This window comes from Rhincodon typus, chromosome 21, assembly GCF_021869965.1.
Source record: "Rhincodon typus isolate 14 chromosome 21, sRhiTyp1.1, whole genome shotgun sequence".
NCBI lineage: Eukaryota > Metazoa > Chordata > Chondrichthyes > Orectolobiformes > Rhincodontidae > Rhincodon > Rhincodon typus.
Window position 1 is genome coordinate 33,733,897 of NC_063352.1, and position 23,485 is coordinate 33,757,381.

A 23,485-nucleotide genomic window follows, 5' to 3' on the forward strand; every position below is an offset into this window, starting at 1 on the left:
TAGTCAGTGTGAGGGTTGGGGTGATTGGTCAGTGAGGGATGGAGTGATCTGTGAGAGATGGAGTGAATAGTCAGTGAGAGATGGAGTGAGTGGTCAGTGAGGGATGGAGTGAGTGGTCAGTGAGGGATGGAGTGAGTAGTCAGTGTGGGGGATGGGTTAAGTGGTCAGTGAGGGATGGAGTGAGTGGTCAGTGAGGGATGGAGTGAGTAGTCAGTGTGGGGGATGGGGTAAGTGGTCAGTGAGGGATGGAGTGAGTGGTCAGTGAATGATGGAGTGAATAGTCCAATAATAGAGTCCTTAGTGGATGAGAGAATGTTGGAAATACCTATTTGGCAGCAGCAGACAGAATTAACATTTCACGTACACTGCCCTTTGTTAGAACTGATAAATGTTAAAGGTGGTTATGGTTTTGAAACGGATATAGGGTCATGCAGTCATAGAGTTATACAGCATGGAAACAGACCCTTTGGTCCATGCCGACTGGATATCCTTAACTGATTTAGTGCCATTTGCCAGGATTTGGCCCATATCTTTCTGAATCCTTCCTATTCATATACCCATCCAGATGTCTTTTAAATGTTGTAATTGTACCAGCCTCAACCACCTTCTCTGGCAGCTCATTCCATACACGCACCATTCTCTGCATGAAAATGTTGCCCGTCAGGTCCCTTTTAAATCTTTCCCATCTCACCTAAAACCTATGCCCTCTACCAGGAGGAGAAAGGACGTGGGCAAAGATCAAAAAATTGGTGTGTGAAAGGGGAGAATGCAGGGGAGGTGTACTGATAAAAGGGATAATTATGTAACATAAAAGAAGGTAGCAATAGAACAGTGAAAAGACAATGGGTTCTAGAGGAGGTGTCAATAGAATAGCAGATTCATAAGCAACAACTGCTGTTGAAATAAATGGGGGAGGAGGTTACGACCTGAAACTGTTGATCTAGATGTTGAGTCTGGAAGGCTTTAAAACGCTGACTTGAAAGATGAAGTGTTGTTCCTCAATAGTGCGTCAAGTTTCAATTGAGCACTGCAGGAGGCCAAGATCAGAGACGTCAGAATGGGAGTAAGGTGGAGAATTGAAATGACAAGCAGCAGGAAGCTGAGGGTCATGCCTGCAGATTGGACAGGAGGTCTCCCTCAATGCAGTCACTCAGTCTGCAATTGGTCTTCCCAATACGGGGAAAACCACATCATGAGCAACAAGCATTCTGGTATTTGCAAGTACGATAAAATGAAGCCTAAGATATTTTACCTGAAGAGAGTGATTGGGGTATTGAACATTGAAAAGGGAAGAGATGAAAATATAGTTGCTGCATTTTTCTGCACTTGTATGGAAAGGTGTTGCAGGAAAGGGAGACGGTGTCAGGAGGACTGATGAGTGAGAAGAAGGGAAATCCTGTCACACTACAGGGAATGTAGGGAATGGCTGAGAGCAGAAATGCAGGAAAAAAAGCACAGACTTGGAACTTGCAGTTCTGACAACAGGTCATCAACCTGAAATATTAACTTTGTTTCTCTCTCAACTACACTGTCCTCCTCCAATGCCATTTCGCCACTGCCCAACCCAACTCTCACTTACGTCCTCTTACCAATCTGATCACTGCCAGACCAGAACAATTCCAACATTATTGTATTTATTTAGCACCTTTGACATAACAAAACCATCCCAAGATGCATCACTGAAACATTATAGATCTAAATTTGACACTGAGCCACTCAAGGAGATATTAGATCAGGTGACCAAAAGATTGGTTAAAGAGATAGGTTTCAGTAAATGTCTTACAGAAGGATTGTGGTTTGTTAGAAGTCAGTCTTTATTAGATGGCTACGTATGTGTGGCATGATTGTCTTCCCTAGGCAATGTGCCGTGGTTGGGCATAGATCATCTGCAGGTCATCCCATGAAATGACTGGTCAAGGAGATTGCCAAGGTCACTGATCAGCAAGGGTGATGTGCTGTTCCTGTACTCATGGGCCTGTCAATGTGGGCAAGGAGTAAATAGATGGCTCATGATGGCTTCAATGAGTTATGTGCCAGCAAGAAGCTGGCAACTTCAGGAGAGTCATCTCTTCTCATCTGGTGTGAGAATATTCCACTCCCCTTAACCTTTGAGTGGGCAGAGGATGTGGGAAGTAAAGTAGCTCTGGATGGAGGCTACAGAAGTAAGCATGTATTTTGAATAGACAAAGCTTTTCAGGATGATCAGGTTGGTGGCTTATTCGCAGGCTTATAGAATTGTTTCAGCACAGGAGGCCATTCAGTTCATTATATCTGTGCCTCCTCCCCAAATGAGCAATGCGCTAAGTCCCATTCCCCTGCCTTCTCCTCAAAGCTTTGAACATTCTTTCTTTTCAGATCATGATCTAACAATTTAAATCTTTTCAGTTTTAAAAATTTTGCGCAGGATGAAAATATATGTGAAAAATAATCTTTTTCATGAGTAATTGGGGTCTGAATGCACTGCTAGAAATATGATGAAGGCAGATTTAATTGAGGTATTAACAGGGCATCAGATAATTATTTGAATAGAAACAATGTGCAGAGGTTTACAGGGAAAGTTCGGAACTACTCTGAGAGGCCAAATGGCATCCTTCTGCAACTTAACATTTCTGTGATTCTGTGAATGCTTTGATTGACCCTACCTTTTTTTTTATTCATTCGTAGGACATGGGCATCATTGGGTGGCCAGCATTTATTGACCATCCCTAGTTGCCCTTGAGAAGGTGGTGGTCAGTTGCCTTCTTGAACCGCTGCAGCCCATGTGGCTGTAGGTAACCCATAATGCCCTACTGGAGGGAATTCCAGGATTTTGACCCAGCGACAGTGAAGGAATGGTGACATGTTTCCGAGTCAGGATGATAAGTGGCTTGAAGGGGAACTTGCAAGATGGTCATGTTCCCATGTATCTGCTGCCTCTTGTTCCTTTAAATGGAAGTGCTCGTGGGTTTGAAAGGTGTCGTCTAAGGATGTTTGGCAAGTTGCTGCAGTGCATCTTGTAGATGGTACACACTGCTGCTACTGAGCGTCGGTGGTGGAGGGAATAGATTTTGTGGATGTGGTGCAATCAAGTGGGCTGCTATGTCCTGGATGGTATCTATCTTCTTTGGTGTTGTGCCTCCACCATTATCTCGGGCAGTGCACTCCAGATCTAAACCACTTGCTGCCTGAAAACGTTTCTCAAATCTCTAATGCTTCTTTGGCCAGTTACCTTAAATCTGTATCATTGTACTCAATCCTTCTGCCAGTAGGAACAATTTCAACCTAATTCCTCTGTTTGGATTCCAAGATTTAGATTATCTCTCGCACACATTGTCTCGAACTTCTTTTCTCCAAGAAAACAGTTATGGCTTTTCCAATTTATCTACATAACTGAAGTTTCTCATCCTTGGAATTAGTATCAGAACCTTCTCTGCACCCTCTTTAATGCCTTCACATCTTTAACAAAGTGGGGCTCCCATGATGGGACACAATAGCCCCGCTAAGGCTGAACCGCTGCTTCATACAAGTTTAATATAACCTCATTGGTCTTGAATTTTCCAATGACTAGACAGGCATTATTCCAGCGTAGATAGAACCTGCCCTAGGGACCCTGGAGAATCCCTATCATTAGCAAACTCCAAAGATTTAGTCTGGGAAATTGAAGATTCCACTTAATTCCTCTATGCTTGGACCCTTCCAAAAGTCAATATTGAATCATGGAATTTGGAAGGTTCGGAAGAAAGTAATTATTCAAATGACCCCATAATTACCTCACACATCTGTAACTACAACGCCCCAGATCACTTAGACTTCTCCCACACTCTGGCCTGACACCTCTGGGACATGACGCTCCCCCTTCCCAAGCTCCACACCCACCACCCACCACCCCCTTCCCCCACTCAGGACCAGATCTCACCCTTCACCCACTCTGGACCCAACCTCACTACACCTTGCAGGAGCTGAGCCCCTTCCTTCATTCCAGATCTGACCCCCTCCTCCCCCACCTTTACTGCTGGACTCGAATCTCTCTTTACCATTCTGAACCTCTTTCACCCCATGGGGGCTGAATCCTCCTTACCCAACTCTGGACCCATTCACAACTTCCCCTGTTCTATATCAATTCCAGATCCACCACCCGCACCTCACAGGAGTCAAACACACTCCCATTGCTGCTGGATGCAAATCCCTTTCAAATGTTCCTAACTCGATCTCCCTTCATTACCTAACAGCCAACTCCCCTTCTAACACTGCACCCAATCTGCCTCCACTGGCCTTGGGTCCCACTTTGACAACTCCAGACCCAATCTGCCCCCTCATCCCCAGGACCAACTGCCCGTCTCCAAGACCCCAGCCATGACAGCCCATGGTTACAAAAATATTGGATTATGATACCTATTGCGAATTCACAAAGTGAACTGTGTGTTGGAGGAAGCCAAAGAACGAACGTTTGCTTTCTTAGTAGAGCAGCAGGAGTGACTTCTGGGAATGCATCACCCTCATGGGCCACACCCAGATCTCCTCCCATTCCACAGTGGTCTTCTCCCACAAGAACCTGATCTCCTGTGAGGTAAAAGATTTCACACAGCCCCTGATTTCCAGCATAGAGAAGTTGTCAGTCACGTTGTTGGACCCTAATACTGTGATCCTGTAACTGTAGTCATCTGCCTCCACCAACTGTCACCCCCCCAATCCTTCCTTCCCAACATCACTCTCCTCATTCTCCCAATCATCCTAAAGTCACCAATCATCACTCTTCACTAAAAGCCAGTCACCCTTGACCTTCCATCTCTCACTCGTGACCCTCCCCACTCACTCTCAACCTTTCTCCTGTCTTCCCAAAGCCTCCATCCATCATTCTCGTCCTTCCCTTAATGTCTCTTGACTCTCCCTCAGAGACCATGAACCTGCTGTCCCTCCAATTGAATCTGTGGTGACTGAAGCCCCTTACCTGATTGTTCAACCTGTCATCTCAGGTACAGCTGTCTGCTTCAGAAATGTAAGTCCAGACTGCTGAATGATAGACTCCTACCCTATAGGGCATTTCATGGCTGTCTGGCCACCTTCTCCTTTCTCTCCCCCACTCACTTCATTGCTAGCAATCTGCCAATTGAATTTCTTTCACTCATCCTGTTGAGAAGACCAAGATTTCGGCTCCCACCTGATTAAGCCTGAACCGGCTCTTCCACCTTTACCTCCTTCCTTGCTCTCAAGGATCCATTACATACCACCCAATGAGTCAATCAGTGCCCATGCCTACAAGTCACAGCAAATTTGGAGGCTCTAAGTCAGGTGTCAGCCTCTTGTATCCAGCTTATTTAAGGGCCTGTGTGTCAGGTAAACAGGTATTGCCCTGCAGTACCTCTGGAACTCCAATCATTGTTGTAGCAGGCAGAATTTTACAGTCAACATTGGACTGAGTTTGCAGGTACAGGGGTGTTAGCCCCAAACTCCATAGACCCTGACCACCCCTCTAACCCCAGCAGACTGTGACAACTCATGCCCAAAATCTACAGTTTCGCAATCACCACCCCAAATTCCCCATCACCCCCAAATCCCATAAATCTCCGACCACCCCCAAAACCCCACATTCCCCCGTCAACCCCCCCAAACTCCACATTCCCTCTGTCACACCCCCAAACCCCACACTCCTCCCAATCACACCCCAAACCCCCATTCCTCCTGATCACTCCCCAAACCCCACATTCCTCCCGATCACTCCCCAAACCCCACATTCCTCCCGATCACTCCCCAAACCCCACATTCCCCCAATCCCGCCAAACCCCACATTCCCCCGATACCCCCAAACCCCACATTCCCCCAATCCCGCCAAACCCCACATTCCCCCGATCACCCTCCAACCCCCACACTCCCTCTGATCCCCCCAAACCCCACATTTCCTCTGATCCCCCACAAACCCCACATTTCCTCTGATCACCCCCAAACCCCACATTCCCTCTGATCACCCCCAAACTCCACATTCCTCCTGATCACCACCCAAACCCCACATTCCTCCCAATCACCACCCAAACCCCACATTCCCCCCAATCACCACCCAAACCCCACATTCCCCCCAATCACCCTTCCAACCCCTCATTCCCTCCCCAATTACCCCCACAAACCTGACGTTCCATCCGATCACCCCCAAAGCTCATATCCCCTCCCCAAACTCCACATTCCCACCGATAGGCCCCAAACTCCATACTCCCCACCCCAATCAACCCCGAAACTCCACATTCCCTCTATCACCCCTGAACCTCTACAGTCCTCTGATCAACTCCCAAACTCCCCCAATAATGCCACTTCAAACTTCACAGTCTTGACAATCACTACACTCTATATTCCACAGTCCATTAGTCACTACCCTTCTAAACTTTTACAGTTCACCACTGATCACAACCCCTCCAAACTCCACAGGCTCCTAATCACTAATGTGCTAAATGTATAGTCCCCAGATAATCGTGCAAATTTACAGCAGTCCAACCAAAACCCCTGCCAAATACTGTCCCCTTCCCTCCTTGTAAGTTACAGTCCACGCTAGACCGATTTTCCAATTCATATTAGCAAGGTACAGTGTGAAGCTGGCTTTGAATTGCTCAAATTTGATAGCTTCGTGTTCACAATATCAAAATATCATTTAAAAACAGGCGAAAACATCTGAGTGATTATTTTTTATGCTTACAGAGGGATAGAGTTTGAGGGGGCTGTGGAGGGAGAGTAATGCGTGTAGGTGATAGGTTCATCAATTGCAGAGAGTGCACATGGATATGGGAGAAGATAAAGGTGAGTAATATAGCATAAGGGGTTAGAACATAGAACATAGAACATTACAGTGCAGTACAGGCCCTTCGGCCCTCGATGTTGCGCCGACCTGTGAAACCAATCTGAAGCCCATCTAACCTAAACTATTCCATTATCATCCATATGTTTATCCAATGACCATTTAAATGCCCTTAAAGTTGGCGAGTCTACTACTTTTGCAGGCAGGGCATTCCACGCCCTTACTACTCTCTGAGTAAAGAGAGTATGCTCTGGCAATAGTTAGCATGTATCATCAGTGATATAAGATAATGTCAGTTCACATGAGGGAAGAAGGTTCAAATGGACTCCTGATGAGCCATATCTCTGTAAATAGTGTAAATAGTTAATAAAATATTTCAAAATTTATATTAGTATGATTTGCAGTTCTTGTCTGTCAAAAGCATCCAAAACTGAGTCATCATATTAAAACAGGTAGAGTTAGTAATAGGACAGAATGTACATGGGCTGTTGGAGGAGATTAAATGGGTGAATGGTGTCAGGGATAGAGGAGAGTGCACACAGACTGTGGAAGGGGCAGCAATCCAATCTTTGCTCCAGCCTCTGGTACATGGTAAAAAGGTTAAGAATGAGTCACGCTAACACAGTGTGGATAGTGCTGCTTAATTAGTCCATCATACAGAGATTAATGTCCCTCTCACTGCAACCAATGAGTTAGCAAGTGAAAGTAATGCTTTGACATTTCAGCTTTGAATCCCAGCCAGTCAAGAAAGGAACATTTCCAAGTTATTGTCGGAAAATTTTGACAAAATACAAAGTGCAGCTGGTGTGCAGATCTGAGCCAAGCCTGGAAGCTGTTAAGCAGCCTCTAGTATACAATATGAAATGTAATGAAAGTGCAAGGAATTTTGGGAATGTTGGAACCTTTTGAAAAGGAATGCCGTGCTGCTTTGATTTTTTGATGACTTTGAATCGCAGTCAAGGCTGGCCAACAGTAAAGGGATTTTGTCTGTTGGAATTAGCTGGACTCTTTTGGGAAGCACACTGGAGTGAGTGACTGTCAGCAAGCTCTTTAAAACAAACATCAATAACAGAGGGGAAAAGGGAAAAAATGCAAAGACAGAGCCATTTTGTGAAAAGGCTGTTTGCAAACACACTTCAGATATAGCATGGATTTGGTTCAAACAACCACTAAATTGTGTGGTCATAGAATTGAAAAAGGCTGCAATTGAACATACAAGGAAAAATAATAATTTAAGACAATAGGTATTAATTGGACACTCAATATAAATAATAGTTGAACCATTGACCACAATGAGTCTTCAGATCACAGGAATGGATTAGGAATGTGGATAAAGGGCAACATTTTTCATCTATACCCCATGATAAAGAGTAGGATAAAACTAAGGAGTCCACTGTCGCATCAAACACTTCCAGGGCAGTACCACAGATTATAGATATTTTCTAAACAATCTTTTCAGAGATGTTGTTACACGCCTCTAGAGTAGGTAGCACTTGTACCTGGGTGTCCTGGCTCAGAGGTCAGGATACTACCATTGCACCTTCCACGGTATTCCATCAAAAACTCCCAAGGCGGTCAGAGTATGGATTACGTACAGAATCAAACAGTGCAAAATGATACCATTCAATCTATTATGACTTTGCCAACTACCTGAACAATCTGGCGAATCATTTCCACTTCCCTGTTTTCTGCCCATCGTACTGTAAAACCGATCCTGCTGAAGAAAAACATGCGCACCCAGTGTAAATCTGCACAGACAGACTCTGCATGACATAAGGCTCCCCACCCATTTCAAGGAGCAGATAATGGAGCTGGCAGCAGAGCAACGGGAACATGCGCGTGCTGAGGGGGAAAATGGTTATCTACAGCCATCGACGAGGAAAGCCTCCAAGCAGCCAGTCCCAGCTGCAAATCAAACAGCGACATCTTAATAAAGTCTTGCATAAGGGTGGCGGCTCATGGCATTAACAAACCTTTATGATCTACAATGCAACCTCTGGATCCCCTTCCCAAGGCAGGGTCAAGAGAAGAAGAGCCCCATTCGTCAGGCACATCTCAAACAGCACCTGACAGCACACTTCTGAGGAGGGACAATCACAAATCTCAAAGGATGTATCATCAATGCCTTCCTCTCCACCTGCTACCAGCACAAAGACATTTATCTCAGTGGATAATGTGTCTGCATTCTGAGCACAGCACTGGCACAAGTCTTCAGCTAGAGGAGGAAGAAACGGCTGAGGTTTCTGACACTGAGGACTGCTAGAAAACAGGACTGTGCTGAGTCAGCCCAGTATAGATGAATGGCCTCTGGACTTGGCCATTAATGAGCGGATAGAGTTACGGGGCAACCAGGGGAACATATGGCAGAGATTCCAGAGATCATGCACGGACTGGAGTGAAAGGCAGAGGAGTCTGCTCATGTTCTGTCTGATGTCATGGTTCTGGCATGCAAACTCATGGCTGCTTCCATGGATTGGGTGGTAGCTGGCATTGACTGGCAGAGCAATCAGTACCTGTTGGATATGCATGGTGACCCTCACCGCATTGCCTGAGCCACAGATGCATTCATTCACTGGCTAGGCACAGGAAATCCATAGCAGGCCAGAATCTTTAGGCCCAATAGAGGGGCACCCACCAAATTCATCTGAGACTAAACAGTAAGCAGTGTTCCTCAAGCTCTGCTGTAACTAGCAAGGCGGCAGCAAGATATAACAGTAGAAAAAGAAAGATTAAAGAGCAAGGACGTCACTTTTGCTGCAGGGGTGTGAATCTTCTGTACAGCATTATACTGGAGGAATATCCAAGTCATCCAATACAGCTCTTTGTACCAAACAGAAACAAATTGCTGGAGAAACTCAGCAGGCATGGCAGCATCTGCAAGGAGAAAGCAGATTTTATGTTTTGAGTCCAGTGACCCTTTTTCAGCTCTTTGTACAATAGTCCTGTGATCTCTTGCAATATGTTAAGACTTCAGACTAGTTATGTTTTCCCTGTACACTACCTGAGGAGTTATGATTACTCTGAATAATCACATGAATATCATGAGCAGCAGTGCAAAGAGTGTGGAGGTTCTCATCCATTACTCTTCTCTAAGGGGCACATTGGAAAACCTTTGGAAACCAGAAAGTTAAACTACAGAATTGAGATTTGAGAGTCAATCAGCCTAGCATAGCCTCTCTACATCTTAGTTTTAGATGAATTCTCCTTGGAAATGAAAGGTTGAGTCATATAAACGCAGTCCTTGTATAACCTCAAATAACTCCATACTGATACTCTGGCTCGGAAACATTATTGGTGAAAAGGGAACAAAATTAGATATAATCTATGCCAAACAAAGTATTGTAGCATAATATTTTAAAATTACACAACAAGCATTTCCTTGAAGCAAGGAATGCCTCTGTGTCTGAATTGGCTCATAGTTTTGAGTGTCTACAAATGTTTATGCAATTTCAATCACCCTCAAGTCAAGTCACTATGATGGCATCTCAGATCAAGTTGCCTAATCTGCCTATTGCCCTGGCTTCCTCTGCAACCTCATCATCAGCTTTGGCACCCTTAGCATCTCTGTTGGATTCACCCTTCTTCTATGTTCGATGAGACAGGTAGCTGGTCTACCTCATCCTCTTCTAAGTTCTCAACCCTTTGCTGAGCTGGGTTATGTAGAGTGCAGCAAACGGACACTGTTCTGGAGACTCTGTCCAGTAAGTACTGAAGTGCTTCACCTGAGCAGTCCAGCCAATGACAGCACATCTTCAGAAGATAAACTGTCTGCTAAACGATGGCTCTAGTGGATACATAGACATTATTATAATGCTTTTTGGCCTAAAGCAGGGAGCTTGAAGCAGCATAGCAAGGGGTCAGTTTGAGAGACTAAAAATAGCATGAGAGAGAAATCTGTATTGGACTGGGAGCTGCTTCCTGTAGTTGGCCCTTACAGTGGTACAGGGGAAGCAGCTGATTGATGGCTAAGTTTTTCTACTATTCTAATTGTAATGATAGTTCTTAAAAGTTACATGATGACAGGTCAGCTTGGCCAAGTGGAGCGTGGACCTTGTGGTACATGTAAAGTTCTGCACACATGATATGTCGCAGACAAACACATCTGCAGGAAGTACCACCAGTACTTCTTTGGGGTCTGAGTTCTGGAAATTGAGCAATGGCTTGAGTTGTTGTTGTGCATCTATAGAGCAGAAAGAAATGTGGACAGCACATTTAGGGAAGTGGTCATACTATGGATTTGAAGCACACAAACAGTAAGGGAACGGGTGACCAACAAGCAGTCTAAGAGAAGAAGGCAATAATGCAGGGGTCCCCGGAGTCTATCATGCTTGCTAATTAGTAATTTTTCATTTTGGATACTGGTGAGAGTGATGGTTCCTCAGGAGTGCACTCAGAGCCAAGTCAATGACACAACAGGTATCTCAGGTGGTCAGAGGTTGGGGGGATGTGGGGGGAAGTGGAATGTTGAAAGAAGAATGGAAAATCAATAGTGAGAGGAGATTCCATAGTCAAGGAATTGGACAGATGTTTCTGTTGCTGTCAAAGTGCCTCCTGGAGGGCTTGTTGCTTTCCTGGTGCCAGAGCAAAGGATGTTTTGGAGGGGCTGCTGTATATTTTACTGGGGGATGGTGATCAGCCAGAGGTTGTGATCCATGTTGGTACCAAGGACATAGCTACAAATGGGAATGAGATCCTAACAGCAGATCTCATGGAGCTAGGCAGGAGGTTGAAAGGCTTGACATTTCAAGCATTAACCTTAGTCCCAGGTGATAGTAAGCATAAAAATAATAGAATTGAGTGATGGAACATATAGTTGGAAAGCTGTAGCAGAAGGACGTGTATCAGTTTTCTGGACATTTGGCCTGATTCTGGGGAAGGTGAGGCCTTTGCAAACTCTATCTGCTCAGTACCGGAATAAATGTCCTTACAGGGAGATTTACTCCTGCTGTTGCGGAGCATTTAAACTAGATTGACAGGGGAAAATTCAGTGCAGGAGACAGGAGGTAGAGACTTCACAATTGATTCTGGAATACAAAGTAAGCAGAGATTTTAAAAATGTCCTGCACAGAAAATTTGCAGTATTAAATGGTACGGATGTAAATGCAGGAAGTATAGTGAAGAAAGTCGATGAGCTGCCGACACAGACAGACACATGGCAACATGCTATCATTTCTATAACAGAAAATTGGCATATAGGTGGCAGCTCAACATGAGCAAATAGAGAAGGGGGCAAGTGTTGGAGAAATGGAGGTGTAGCATTGTCAGTTAAAGAATCAATCACACTCATGACGAGGTAGAATGTACTAAATGAAGCCTCAAATGAGGTCATAGGGGTTGAACCTAGAAACAAAAAAGTGGTAGCCACACTGCTAGATTGTACTGTAGATCCCTGGACAGTCAGACAGAATTAGAGGAACAAATATGTTGGCAATTGTCTGAGCACAAAAACTAATGGGGCAATAATATTTGGGTCCTTCAACACCTGAATATCAACCGGGATACAAATGGTGGTAAAGGTACAGTGGGCAAAAAATTCTTGAATTGAATTCAAGAGAACTTTTTTTAAGCTAGCACATAACAATCTCAACAAGACAGAGTGCAGTTCCGGATTTAGTGTTAGGAAACAAAGCTGAGCAAATGGTTGAAGTAGTACTAGACGACCATTTTGGAGATAATAACCATAATGTGGTTATTTAGCATCATAATGCAAAGGTAAAACAGAAGTAAAGCAAAGGTAAAGTTCTAAATTGGGGAAGGAGGCTGGTTTGGCACAGTGGCTCAGTGGTTAGTATTGCTGCCTCACAGCACCAGGGATGTGGGTTAGATTCTAGCCTCGGGTGACTTTCTGTGTTCTTCCCATGTCTGCATGGGTTTCTGCGATTTCCTCCCACAAGCCGAAGATGTGCAAGTTAGTAGGATTGGCCGTGGTAAAGTGACCATATATCCAGGGTTGCCTGGAGAAGGTGGATTAGACATGGCAATTGCAGCATTATGGGGCTGGGTGCTCTTCAGAGGGTCGGTGCTGACTTGATAGGCCAAATGGCCTCTATCTGCATTGTAGGGAATTCTACGAAATCTTTACAACTCTGAGAGATTATCTGGCAAAAGTGGACTAGTTACAGCTAATTGACCAAATCAATGGGAGGCATTGAAAATGGAGATTCTACAGGTTGAGTGTATACATGTCCCCACACAGAAAGTGGGTAGTACCGCCAAATCTGGAGTTCTCCGGTTACCCAGTAGCATACAGGACGAGATAAAGCAGAAAAATAGCATTTATGACAATCTCAAAACAAGAGAACTTTAGGAAGCTTAGACGAGTACAGAAAGTACAGAGATGACGTGAAATAGAAAATTAGAAAAGCAAAGACAGAATATGAAAAAATATTGATCAGTGATTTTTTTTTAAAAAGTCCATCGATCTTTTATCAGTATATTTAAAGCAAGATGGTGAATAATGAAAAGGTTAGGCCCAGCAGGGATGTAAATGGTAACGTGAGCATGGATGCAGAAGGTGGCATGGTGGCTCAGTGATTAGCACTGCTGTCTCATAGCACCAGGGACCCGGGTTTGATTCCAGCCTTGGGTGACTGTCTGCGTGAAATTTGTATGTTCTCCCCATGTCTGTGTAGGTTTCCTCCCACAGTCCAAAGATGTGCAGGTTAAGTGGATTGGCCATGCTAAATTGCATGTAGTGTTCAGGGATGTGTACGTTAGGTGTGTTGACCATGGGAATTGCAGGGACAAGGTGGGATGGTCTTCAAAGGGTCGGTGTAGACTTGTTGAGGCAGTTGGCCTGTTTCCACACTGTAAGGATTCTATGTGGAAACAGATCCTATCTCTACCTTCACAAAGGTCAAGTACAATACTGACATTCTAGTTGAAGAAGAGGAGTGTAAAATATTACATTAAATACACCGAATGAGAAGCGAAGTAGAGTTATACAGCACAGAACAGGCCCTTTGGTCCATCAAGTCCTACCTACACTAAACCCACCTTCCAGCACTTGACCTATAATCTTGAATGTTACAACATTTCACATGCTCATCCACACACCTTTTAAAGGTTTTGAGGTTTTTGCCTCAACTACCCTCCTAGGAAGTATATTCCAGATTTCTACCACCCTCTGGGTGAAAACATTTCTCCTTAAATCCCTTCTGAACAGTTTGCCTTTCACCTTAAAATTATGCCCCTTCATTACTGACACTTCAACTAAGGGAACAGCTGCTTCCTATACATCCTGTTCATGCTCCTCATTACCTTATACACTTCAATGAGGCCCCTCAAGCCTTCTCTCCTGTAAGGAAAACAACTAATGCCTTTCCAGCCTCTCTTCCTAGCTAAAGTGCTCCACCCCAAGCAACATCCTGGTGAATCTCCTCTTCACCCACTTCAGTGCATCATATACTTCCTATAGTGAGGTGACCAGAACTCCACACAGTACACCAGCTGTGGCCTAACCAAAGTTTTGTACAACTCCAACAGAACCTCCCTGCTCTTCTAACATACGCCACGACTGATAAAGTGCAAGTGAGCCATATGCTTTCTTAACTATCCTATTAACCTGTCTTGCCACCTTCAGGGACCTGTAGACAAGTACCCCGAGATCCTTCTGTTTCTCTGAGCTTCCAAGTGTTCTGCCATTCATTGAGCACTCCCATGTTCTGTTACTTTTTCCAAAGTGCATCACATCACACTTTTCAGGGTTAAATTCCATTTGCCCCGAACTGCCCATCTGACGAATCCATCTATATCTTCCTGTGACCTAAGAGCTTTCTCACTATTGACAAGCCAACCAATCTTCATCTCATTCACAATCACCCCCCACATTCTCATCAACATTGTTTATAGATATTACAAACAATAAGGGACCCAGTGGTAAGCCACTGAACACCGACCTCCAGTTATACAAAGCGCCTTCTACCACAACTCTCTGTCTTCTACCAGTCAGTCAATTTTGGATCGAACTTACTCTGGATCCATGTGCTTTTACTTTCTTTATGAGTCTCTTACCCCATGAGGGACCTTTGTCAAAGGCTTTGGTGAAATTCTCCTTAACTATATCAACACTTAATCACCTCCTTGAAAAATTCTATCAGATTTGTTAGGCATGATCTCCCTGTGTTAGGTGTGAAATGCCTGACTATCCCTGATCAAACCTGCCTCTCTAAGTTAGAGATTAATTCTCTCCTTTAGAATTTTCTCCAACAATTTCCCTACTACTGATAAGAGAATTTGTCATTCCATGGTTTATTTTTACAATCCTTCTTGAAAAGCAGAATCGCATTAGCTGTCCTCTTCCTCCAGTCCTCTGGCACCTCCCCTCTGGCCAGAGAAATATTTAAAGTTTGTGTCAAAGCTGCAATAATTTCCTCCCTCGTCCCCCACAGCAGACTGGGATACAACTCTTTGGACTTTTAAGCCTGCCAAAACATCCAATATCTCCTCACTCCCAATGCCAATCTGCTCACAAACCTCGTAGTCCCTCTTCCCGAATTCTGTACCGATGTCCTCATTCTCCTGAGTAAAAACAGGTTGAAGTACTCATTTAACACCCCGCTAATGATTTCTGGTTCCACACACACAGATTGTCCCTCTGTTCCTAATGGGTCCTACTCTTTCCCATGTTATCATGGATTAGAATGTAACACTGTGCAGACATGGTGGCCTCTTTCTGTGCTCTAACTTTTCTATGGTTCTATCCTGGTTTACTACCTCCATTCACACGTATCCTGTCCTTTTTAGTTCCATTCTCTACTGTTTTTATCCACCCAGCCCAACTTTCTGTGAGCCTTTTCTGTTGAGACCCCTTTTAGGTAGGACTGTCTTTTAAGTTGAACCCCATTTTTATTTCAGTCTCCATTTTAATTCAGACTCCTTTTCAGTTGTGCACTACTTGCCTTTGCTGGCATCAACCAGTGCGAATGCCTTGTATGGGCAGTATATTGGATCTGGTCAGTCTTCACCCCTTATAGTGTAAGAATTTAACAACAACAAGCAAGAACATACATGACTGAGACTCCTCATGAGCTCATCGACCTGGTGAAGTTTCATCCCTGAAACCGTAAGCATTTAAGATCACAAATGACTGAGACATCTCATAAACTGGTTTACTCAATAAGGCTTCATCCTTTACATTGTAAGAATTTTTGCAAATAATTGATTTAGTTATGAAAGGGGCTTAGTTATGAACAAAATTTGCACTTATGGAGCTTGGAGGAAGAAGTTTACTCCACCAAGTACATACCTGGCATATATAGTCAGGTTTGTGAACCGATGTTTCCTTTTGGAAGCTAACAGGACTGTGCCAATTAATGTAATTCCAACAAGCAAGGGTGTTAACAAGTATTCATGATGTAATAATGAATACAAAAGAGTTCCTGACCATCAAGTTCAGGAAAGCCAACCCAACTGAAAGGTTCTGAGTAGGTAACAGCGAAACTTTAATCCGCCTTCAGGAAACAGAATTTTTGCCTCTCCCCTTCTAAAAGATCCAGGTTGGTTCAGAAGATCCTGCCAGAAGATTCTATAAAGAGCTCCGACCTGTTAGAGATTAAATAAACCATTGATGAAGTTTATCAAACCGACTGTCAAACAATATTGGTTTGCTTTTGACAAGAAAGGAACATTCTATTTGTATACCAATTGGTTGCTTCAGTTACGAGACAGTGGGTTGGGATACCTGCAGAAATCATTCTCTGTCACTTTCCTGACAGCAAGGGTGACACCAAGAACCACTATTTCTGCAATTCAATTAGGGACATTTTACAAGAAATTTCATTTTAAGAAATGCTAACACTGTATCTGATTCAGAGACTAACCACACAAACTAAAATGAGATAACATGGCACAGGCAACTTTTGTACATTTTTTGGTTTGCTTTATCTTTGCTTTACCTTTACTACATTACCACACAAAAAGCTGCTGCATAAGATAAAGGTGCGTGGCGTTACGGGCAATGTATTAGCATGGATAGAGGATTGGTTAACTAACAGGAAGCAAAGAGTGTGGATAAATGAGTGCTTTTCTGGTTGGCGATCAGTGACTAGTGGTGTGCCTCAGGGATCAGCGTTGGGACCACAATTGTTTACAAGTTACAAAGATGATTGAGTTGGGGACCACGTGTAGTGTGTCAAAGCTTGCGGATGACACTAAGATGAGTGGTAGAACAAAGCGTGCAGAGGACACAGAAAATTTGCAGAGGGATATAGGTAGTTTAAGTGAGTGGGCAAAGGTCTGGCAGATGCAGTACAATGTTGACAAATGTGAAGTCATCCATCTTGGTGGGAATAACAGTAAAAAGGGACTATTATTTGAACAGTAAAAAAATTGCAGCATGCTGCTGTGCAGAGGGACCTGGGTGTCCTTGTGCATGAATCGCAGAAGGTTGGTTTGCAAGTGTAACGGGTAATTCATGTGGCAAATGGAATTTTGTCCTTCATTATAAAGGGATGGAGTTTAAAATTAAGGAGGTTATGTTACAGCTGTATAGGGTGCTAGTGAGGCCACACCATGAGTACTGCATGCAGTTTTCATCGCGTTACTTGAGAAAGGGTATACTGGCACTGGAGGGGGTGCAGAGGAATCCACTAGGTTGATTCCAGAGTTGAGAGGGTTGGCTTGAGGAGATAGAATAGAGTGGGATTATATTCATTGGAACTTAGAAGAAAGAAGGGGGGATCTTATCGAAACATATAGAATTATGTAGAGAATAGATAAGATAGAAGCAGGGAGGATATTTCCACTGGTGAATGAAACTAGAACAAGAGGGCATAGCCTCAAAATAAGGGGGAGCAGATTTAGGACTGAATTCAGGAGGAACTTCTTCATGCAAAGGGTTGTGAATCTGTGCAATTCCCTGCCCAGTGAAGTAGTTGAGGCTTCTTCAATGAATGTTTTTAAAGCTAAGATAGATAATTTTTTGAACAGTAAAGGAATTAATGAATCATTGTGGCAGGGTGGGTAAGTAGAGCTGAGGCCAGGAAAAGATCAGCCATGATCTTATTGAATGGCAGAGTGGGCTCAAAGGGCCAGATGGTCTACTCCTGCCCCTGGTTCTTATGGGTTTTTTTTGCACAAAGGCTGGAGACTTGCAATATCAGGGCACAGTCACTGATAGTGATCTGTTAGCTAGCACAGCAAGTGGACAATGGGTGGCCTCAGGCTGTAATTCACAGAGTTGACTGGACTGTCTGACAAGTCATCCTGAATCTGCACAAATTGGTACAGCACTAGTTCTAGGACAGCAATGGCATCCTACATCAGAGAGGATGGTTCAACAGCCATACTTAAGATTACTGCTCTCTCATGATCGCAGTATTCGAATAATGATTCAAGGAACACATTTCAGGCTGTTGTCTTTATAACCTGCTGCTGGGAAGTTAGTAGACTGTGAAGAGTAAAGTAGCTGTTTCAAATGCTTATTATGGCACAGTGAATATAGAGAGGGACTCATTTCTGACATTATTTTACAAAAGGAAGGAAGTTATGATAAAACTGTTATAAATGCTGGTTTGACCTTTACTCCCAGTATTATGTCCAATGCTGGACATGAAATTATAGGGAGGAAGTGAAAGCATAGAAAGGGTGCACAAAAGATTAGGAGAATGATTCCAGGCTTGAGGGAGTTCAATTTTTAGGTGGATTGAAGAAGACGAGCTTGCCCCATTAGGCAAGGTTGAGAGGAGATTCAAAGGTAAACTAATAAAAAAAATGATGAAAAGTAGATTGATAGTAAACTAGCAAAGAATCTAAACACAGGCACAAAGAGCTATTACAAGTATATAAGAAGCGAGAGACCAGCTAAGGTAAACCTTGATCTGTTATAGGATGAGATGTTGGAATAAAGGGACACAAGGAAATGGTAGAGATGATACTTTTTGTGTTTGTCTTCAGGGCATTGGAACGTAGGAGAACTGAACAGGAGTAGGCGATTCAGCGCCTGGAGCCTGTTCGACCATTCAATGAGATCATGGCTGGTCTGTGGTGTAACTCCATACACCTATCTTTGGCCTATATTCCTAAATATCTTTGAAGATGTGAAAAGCATCCAAACAATAAACAAAACAAAAACTAAAAAGATGGGCAAAGAGCAGCATGGAATTTAAAGCAATCACCATCGCTAGTAAAAAAAAAGGAAAATTGTACTAAAAGCCAATAAGTCATCTGTGCCCAGTGGTCTGCATCCTTGGGTGTTAAAGGAGAGGCTGCAGAGATAGTGGCTGCATTGTATGTAAACTTCCCAAATCCCCTGGATTGTGGAAACACCATCCTTAAGGGCCCCTAAGGGCCTCATCTCACTGCTGCTGTTATTGGACCTGTCATGCTGGTATGCCGCCAAGCAAATCCTCTCAACCAACCAGAAGGAGGTTCACAGGCACTCTGTCTGATCAAGGGACACAGTGTTAGGGAGCTGGGTGAAGCCTGCTGAAAAATACCCTGACAGCAATTGCTTCCAAACTCTATCACACATGACTCCAATTCCACACTCACCTCTACCTCAGGATCTATCACTACTCCCTCTTGCAGGCCCGAGAGTAGTATTAGCAATGGACACCACTCCAAGTGGCAGTACTAGTACTGGAGAACTTCCAGTCTCTGATTGGCCACAATTAATAGCAATAAGAATATTATTCTGCATTGTTAAAAGAAAAATCTGTGCAAATTAATGTTATATGACAAAGTAAAACACTCGTTTCTGCTGTTTTATGATGCATCTTATCAGTTTTACAGATCCCACTTCCCTGGTCCCAATGTCTCAGGAATGTCAATCCCTCCCTCCTGCACCATCTCTCCAATTACACTTTTATCTGCTCTATCTCTTAATCTCCATTCTCACTGATATGTGGCAGTGTGGGCAATCCAGAAATTAAAAAAGCTTTGAGGTCCTGCTTGCTTGTTCAACTCTAGCTCCCTAAAGTCTGCCTGCATCACCCTTTCCTTTTACTACCTATGCCACTGATTCTAATATGAAACATAATACCAGGCTATTCGTCTTCTCCTTTTGCATGTTCTCCATTAATATGGTTGGCTGAGATTAGTTTTCAGTAAACGGTAATTTCCAAGGTCTTGTTGGTGTGATCTTGGTTATGAAGTTGCTGTTAATGATCAAAGGAAGATGGCTGCGTTTACTTTTCTACATGCTGGTCATTATCTGCTATGTATATGTGATGACAACCCCATGCCTGCATAATATCCAGATCTTAGAATAGATTGCAATAAGTGTTTCAATATATCAAAGGAATCATGAGTAGAATTGAACATTGTAAATTGACAATAGTCCGACTCCTAAACACCTGATGGAGGTAAGTCATGGGTGAAGCAGCTAAAATGCTGGACCAAGGATGTTTCTTTGAGGATGTTTCTCCTGCTGCATTGTCTCAAATTTACATGATTGGTCTCCATCAGCCATAACCATTTACCTTTCCAACAGGCGTGATTCCAAATACTGAAGTTGTGTTTTGACGCTTTGACCAAACCCTCCATACCCGCACACCCCCTGCCCTTCCACCTAACCTGTCTGGTTGCCTTTGCTAATCGTAGGGTTATATGATGCTATACTCAGTCAAATGCTGCTTTGCTGTCAAGGGCTGTGACTCTCACCTCAGTGTTTGAATTTACCTCTTGTTTTCTCGTCTGGATTAAAGCTGTTCTAAGGTCTTCAGACGAGCAGTTCTGCTGTAATCCAGGTTATTGATGATTAGGAGGTACTTGATTATACTAAATATAACCTCTTCTATCACTTTGCTAATGTTTGGGACAATGGACTGTGTAAATGTTTACTTTTAGTAGGTAGGACATATCTGGGCAATCTTCCACATTGTCAAGTGATGCAAGCATCATAAGAGTATTGGAGCAGTTTAGCAAACTCTGGATCAGACAGCTTATAGTTGTAGAGGTGTCTACTTGTCAGGACTGGGGGAGGGTCATGTCTGGTTCAACATGGGGAGGGGCTCTGGGTTGGGTTGAGCCTGCAGATGTAGGAGAGAGAGAGAATCCAGGTCCTGGGTGTAAGGGGGTTAGGCAAGGTGTAGCTGGGGTATAAAGACATACTTCTTCTGACCTGTTCCTCATTCAAAGTATATTGATGACTGTCTTGACTGAGTCTCTATCTGCTGTAGCAATAACAGCAACAAACAAAGAAAGACTTACTGATACAAGGAGCAACTGGAGATCGGCTCTGTTGGTAACCCTTAGCACAACGGTTGCATGTGATGCCAGTCACACCATCCTTGCATGGACACTGTCCTGTTGTCTGATTGCAGGTTTTACCAGCTGCACCAACAGGATGACAGTCACAAGCTGAAAAATTAAAGGATCAGGTGCAAGTCAGTCAAAGTGTCAGAAACATAGAATTATGAGCAGCCACACTACATGCTTGCACAAAGGCATAATCCACAGTGCAAGACTATAATACCATAGACCATAAGATATAGGAGAACAATTACGCCTTTCAGCCTATCGAGACTGCTCTACCATTTGATCATGGGTGATATGTTTCTCAAACCCATTCTCCTGCCTTCTCCCCATAACCTTTGATCTCCTTACTAATCAATAACCTATCCAACTCTGTCTTAATACATTAATAACTTGGCCTTCACAGCCTCCTGTGTCAATGAGTTCCATGGATCCATCACGTATTAGCTGAAGAAATTCCTCCTCATCTCAGTTGTGAAGGGATGTCCCTTCACCCTGAAGCTGTGCCCTTGGCTCTAATCTTTCCTACTAATGGAAGCATCTTCCCCATGTCCACTCTATCCAGGCCTCTCATATTCTGTAAGTTTCAATGAGATCCCTTCTCATCCTTCTAAACTTCATCAAGTATAGATCCGGAGTCCTCAACCACTCCTCATATGACAAGCCATTCATCTCCGGGATCATTCCTGTAAACTTCCTTTCGACCCCCTCAAATATCAGCACATCCTTCCATGGATACAGGGCGCAAAACTGCTCATAATATTCCAAATGTGGTCTGATCAGAGCCTTTTACAGCCTCAGCAGTACATCTCTGCTCTTGTGTTCTAGCCCTCTTGAAATGAATGCTAGCACTGCATTTGCTTTCCCACCTGCCAACTGAACCTATATGTTAACCTTGAGAGAATTCTGAACTAAGACACCGAAGACTGATATGATTCAACAGAATGTTTCTTGTATTCTGTCATGTTGTTAAGAAATTCAGAACTGCATGTTAAAAACTGCCAATACTGCCAGTTATAATAGGCCATTGAAGAATAAAATGGCTACAACACATAAGAATGCCATTTGGCCTATTGTGACGTACTTGCTTTGTACAAGAGCAATTCAGTAAAAAATTTTCTCTTCGGATAATTATCTAATTTCCTTTTAAAATCCACAATTGTATCTGACTCCACTATACTTTCAGGCAGCGCATTCCACACTTAAGCATCTATTGCATAAATAGAAGTAAAATACTGCAGATGCTGGCAATTTGAAATAAAACAGAAAAAAAGTCTGGAGAAACACAATCGGTCTGTCTGCATCTGTGCACAGAGAAACACAGTTAGCAGTTTTCTCCTTCAGAAGGGGAGTCTTTGGACTCTCAACTTTAACTGTTTCTTATTCCACAGGGGCTGCCAGACATGCTAAGTTTCTTCAGCATTTTCTGTTTTTAAACCACTGTATAAACATGTTTTTCTTGATAACAGCATTGTTCACTACTGGACCCTTCCATAAATGGGAACAGAATCTTTCCATTTACACTATGCAGGCTTCCCATGATTTTGAATGCACTCATCAAATTTCCAATCATCCTTTTCTTGAAGAAGAACAACCAGTTTTTCTAATTACCCACAAAGCTAAAGTCTCTCAGCTCCGAAACATTCAGGTAAATCTTACTCTGAAAAGCCTCCACATTTTTTCTAAAATTCAGAATTCACCATAGTTCACCCTAAAGTCAAAGATCGCTTTCTCAACCTATCCTGCCATCTTCAGCAATTTGTGAACACGCACCCCTTTTAGAATTCTACACCTTTTTTGTATTCCTCTCCTTGTTATTTCTACAAAAATATTTCACTTTGCATTCCCCTGCTTTAAATTTGATTTGCCATATGGCTACCTATCCCGTCAGCCTATGACCTCTTGAAATTTATCACTGTCCTCCTTACAGCTCACAATAGATCCAACTTTTGTGTCATCTACAAGTTTTGAATTTGTGCTCTGCATCCCAAGTCTAGGTAAATAACATGTATCAAGAAAGCAAGTGATCCCACCCTTCTCATGTAGAGATGCAAATGATGGATTAACCCTACTCAGACACCCATATCAGACACTGTCAAAGATAAATCTGGCAAGCTTTGTCCTCTCTCCAAGGTGCTGAAACCCTGTCAGCAGGCTTTGACACATCCTTCTCCAAAATCAGAGATGGTAGGAACTGCCAATGCTGGAGTCTGAGATAACAAGGTGTGGAGCTGGAGGAACACAGCAGGCCAGGCAGCATCAGAGGAGCAGGAAAGCTGACGTTTCGGGTCTGAACCCTTCTCTCCAAAATCAACTCCGTTTTAGGTATTTCTAATCAACCTGAACAGACATTTATGACACACAATTGGAGCAGATGGGACTTGAATCCCGGATGCCCTGGTTCAGAGGTAGTAACATTAGCACTGTGCCACAAGAGACCTCAAATAGATATTTCAATCAACCTGTTCAGGCACATTATGGATCAAATGGGACTTGAACACTGGTCTTCTGGCTCAAAGGTAGGGACACTAA

General features: G+C 43.4%; 1 protein-coding gene across 2 annotated transcripts in view; it reads right to left on the reverse strand.

Annotated features, from left to right (window-relative positions):
* Positions 1 to 23,485, reverse strand: part of LOC109927111 (netrin-3-like) — a 175,588-nt gene that overhangs the window by 55,624 nt on the left and 96,479 nt on the right. For both annotated transcript variants that reach the window (XM_048609797.1, XM_048609796.1), the window contains one exon: positions 20,909 to 21,058. In XM_048609797.1, the coding sequence (XP_048465754.1) occupies positions 20,909 to 21,058 (150 nt within the window). The remainder of the gene's footprint in view (positions 1 to 20,908; positions 21,059 to 23,485) is intronic.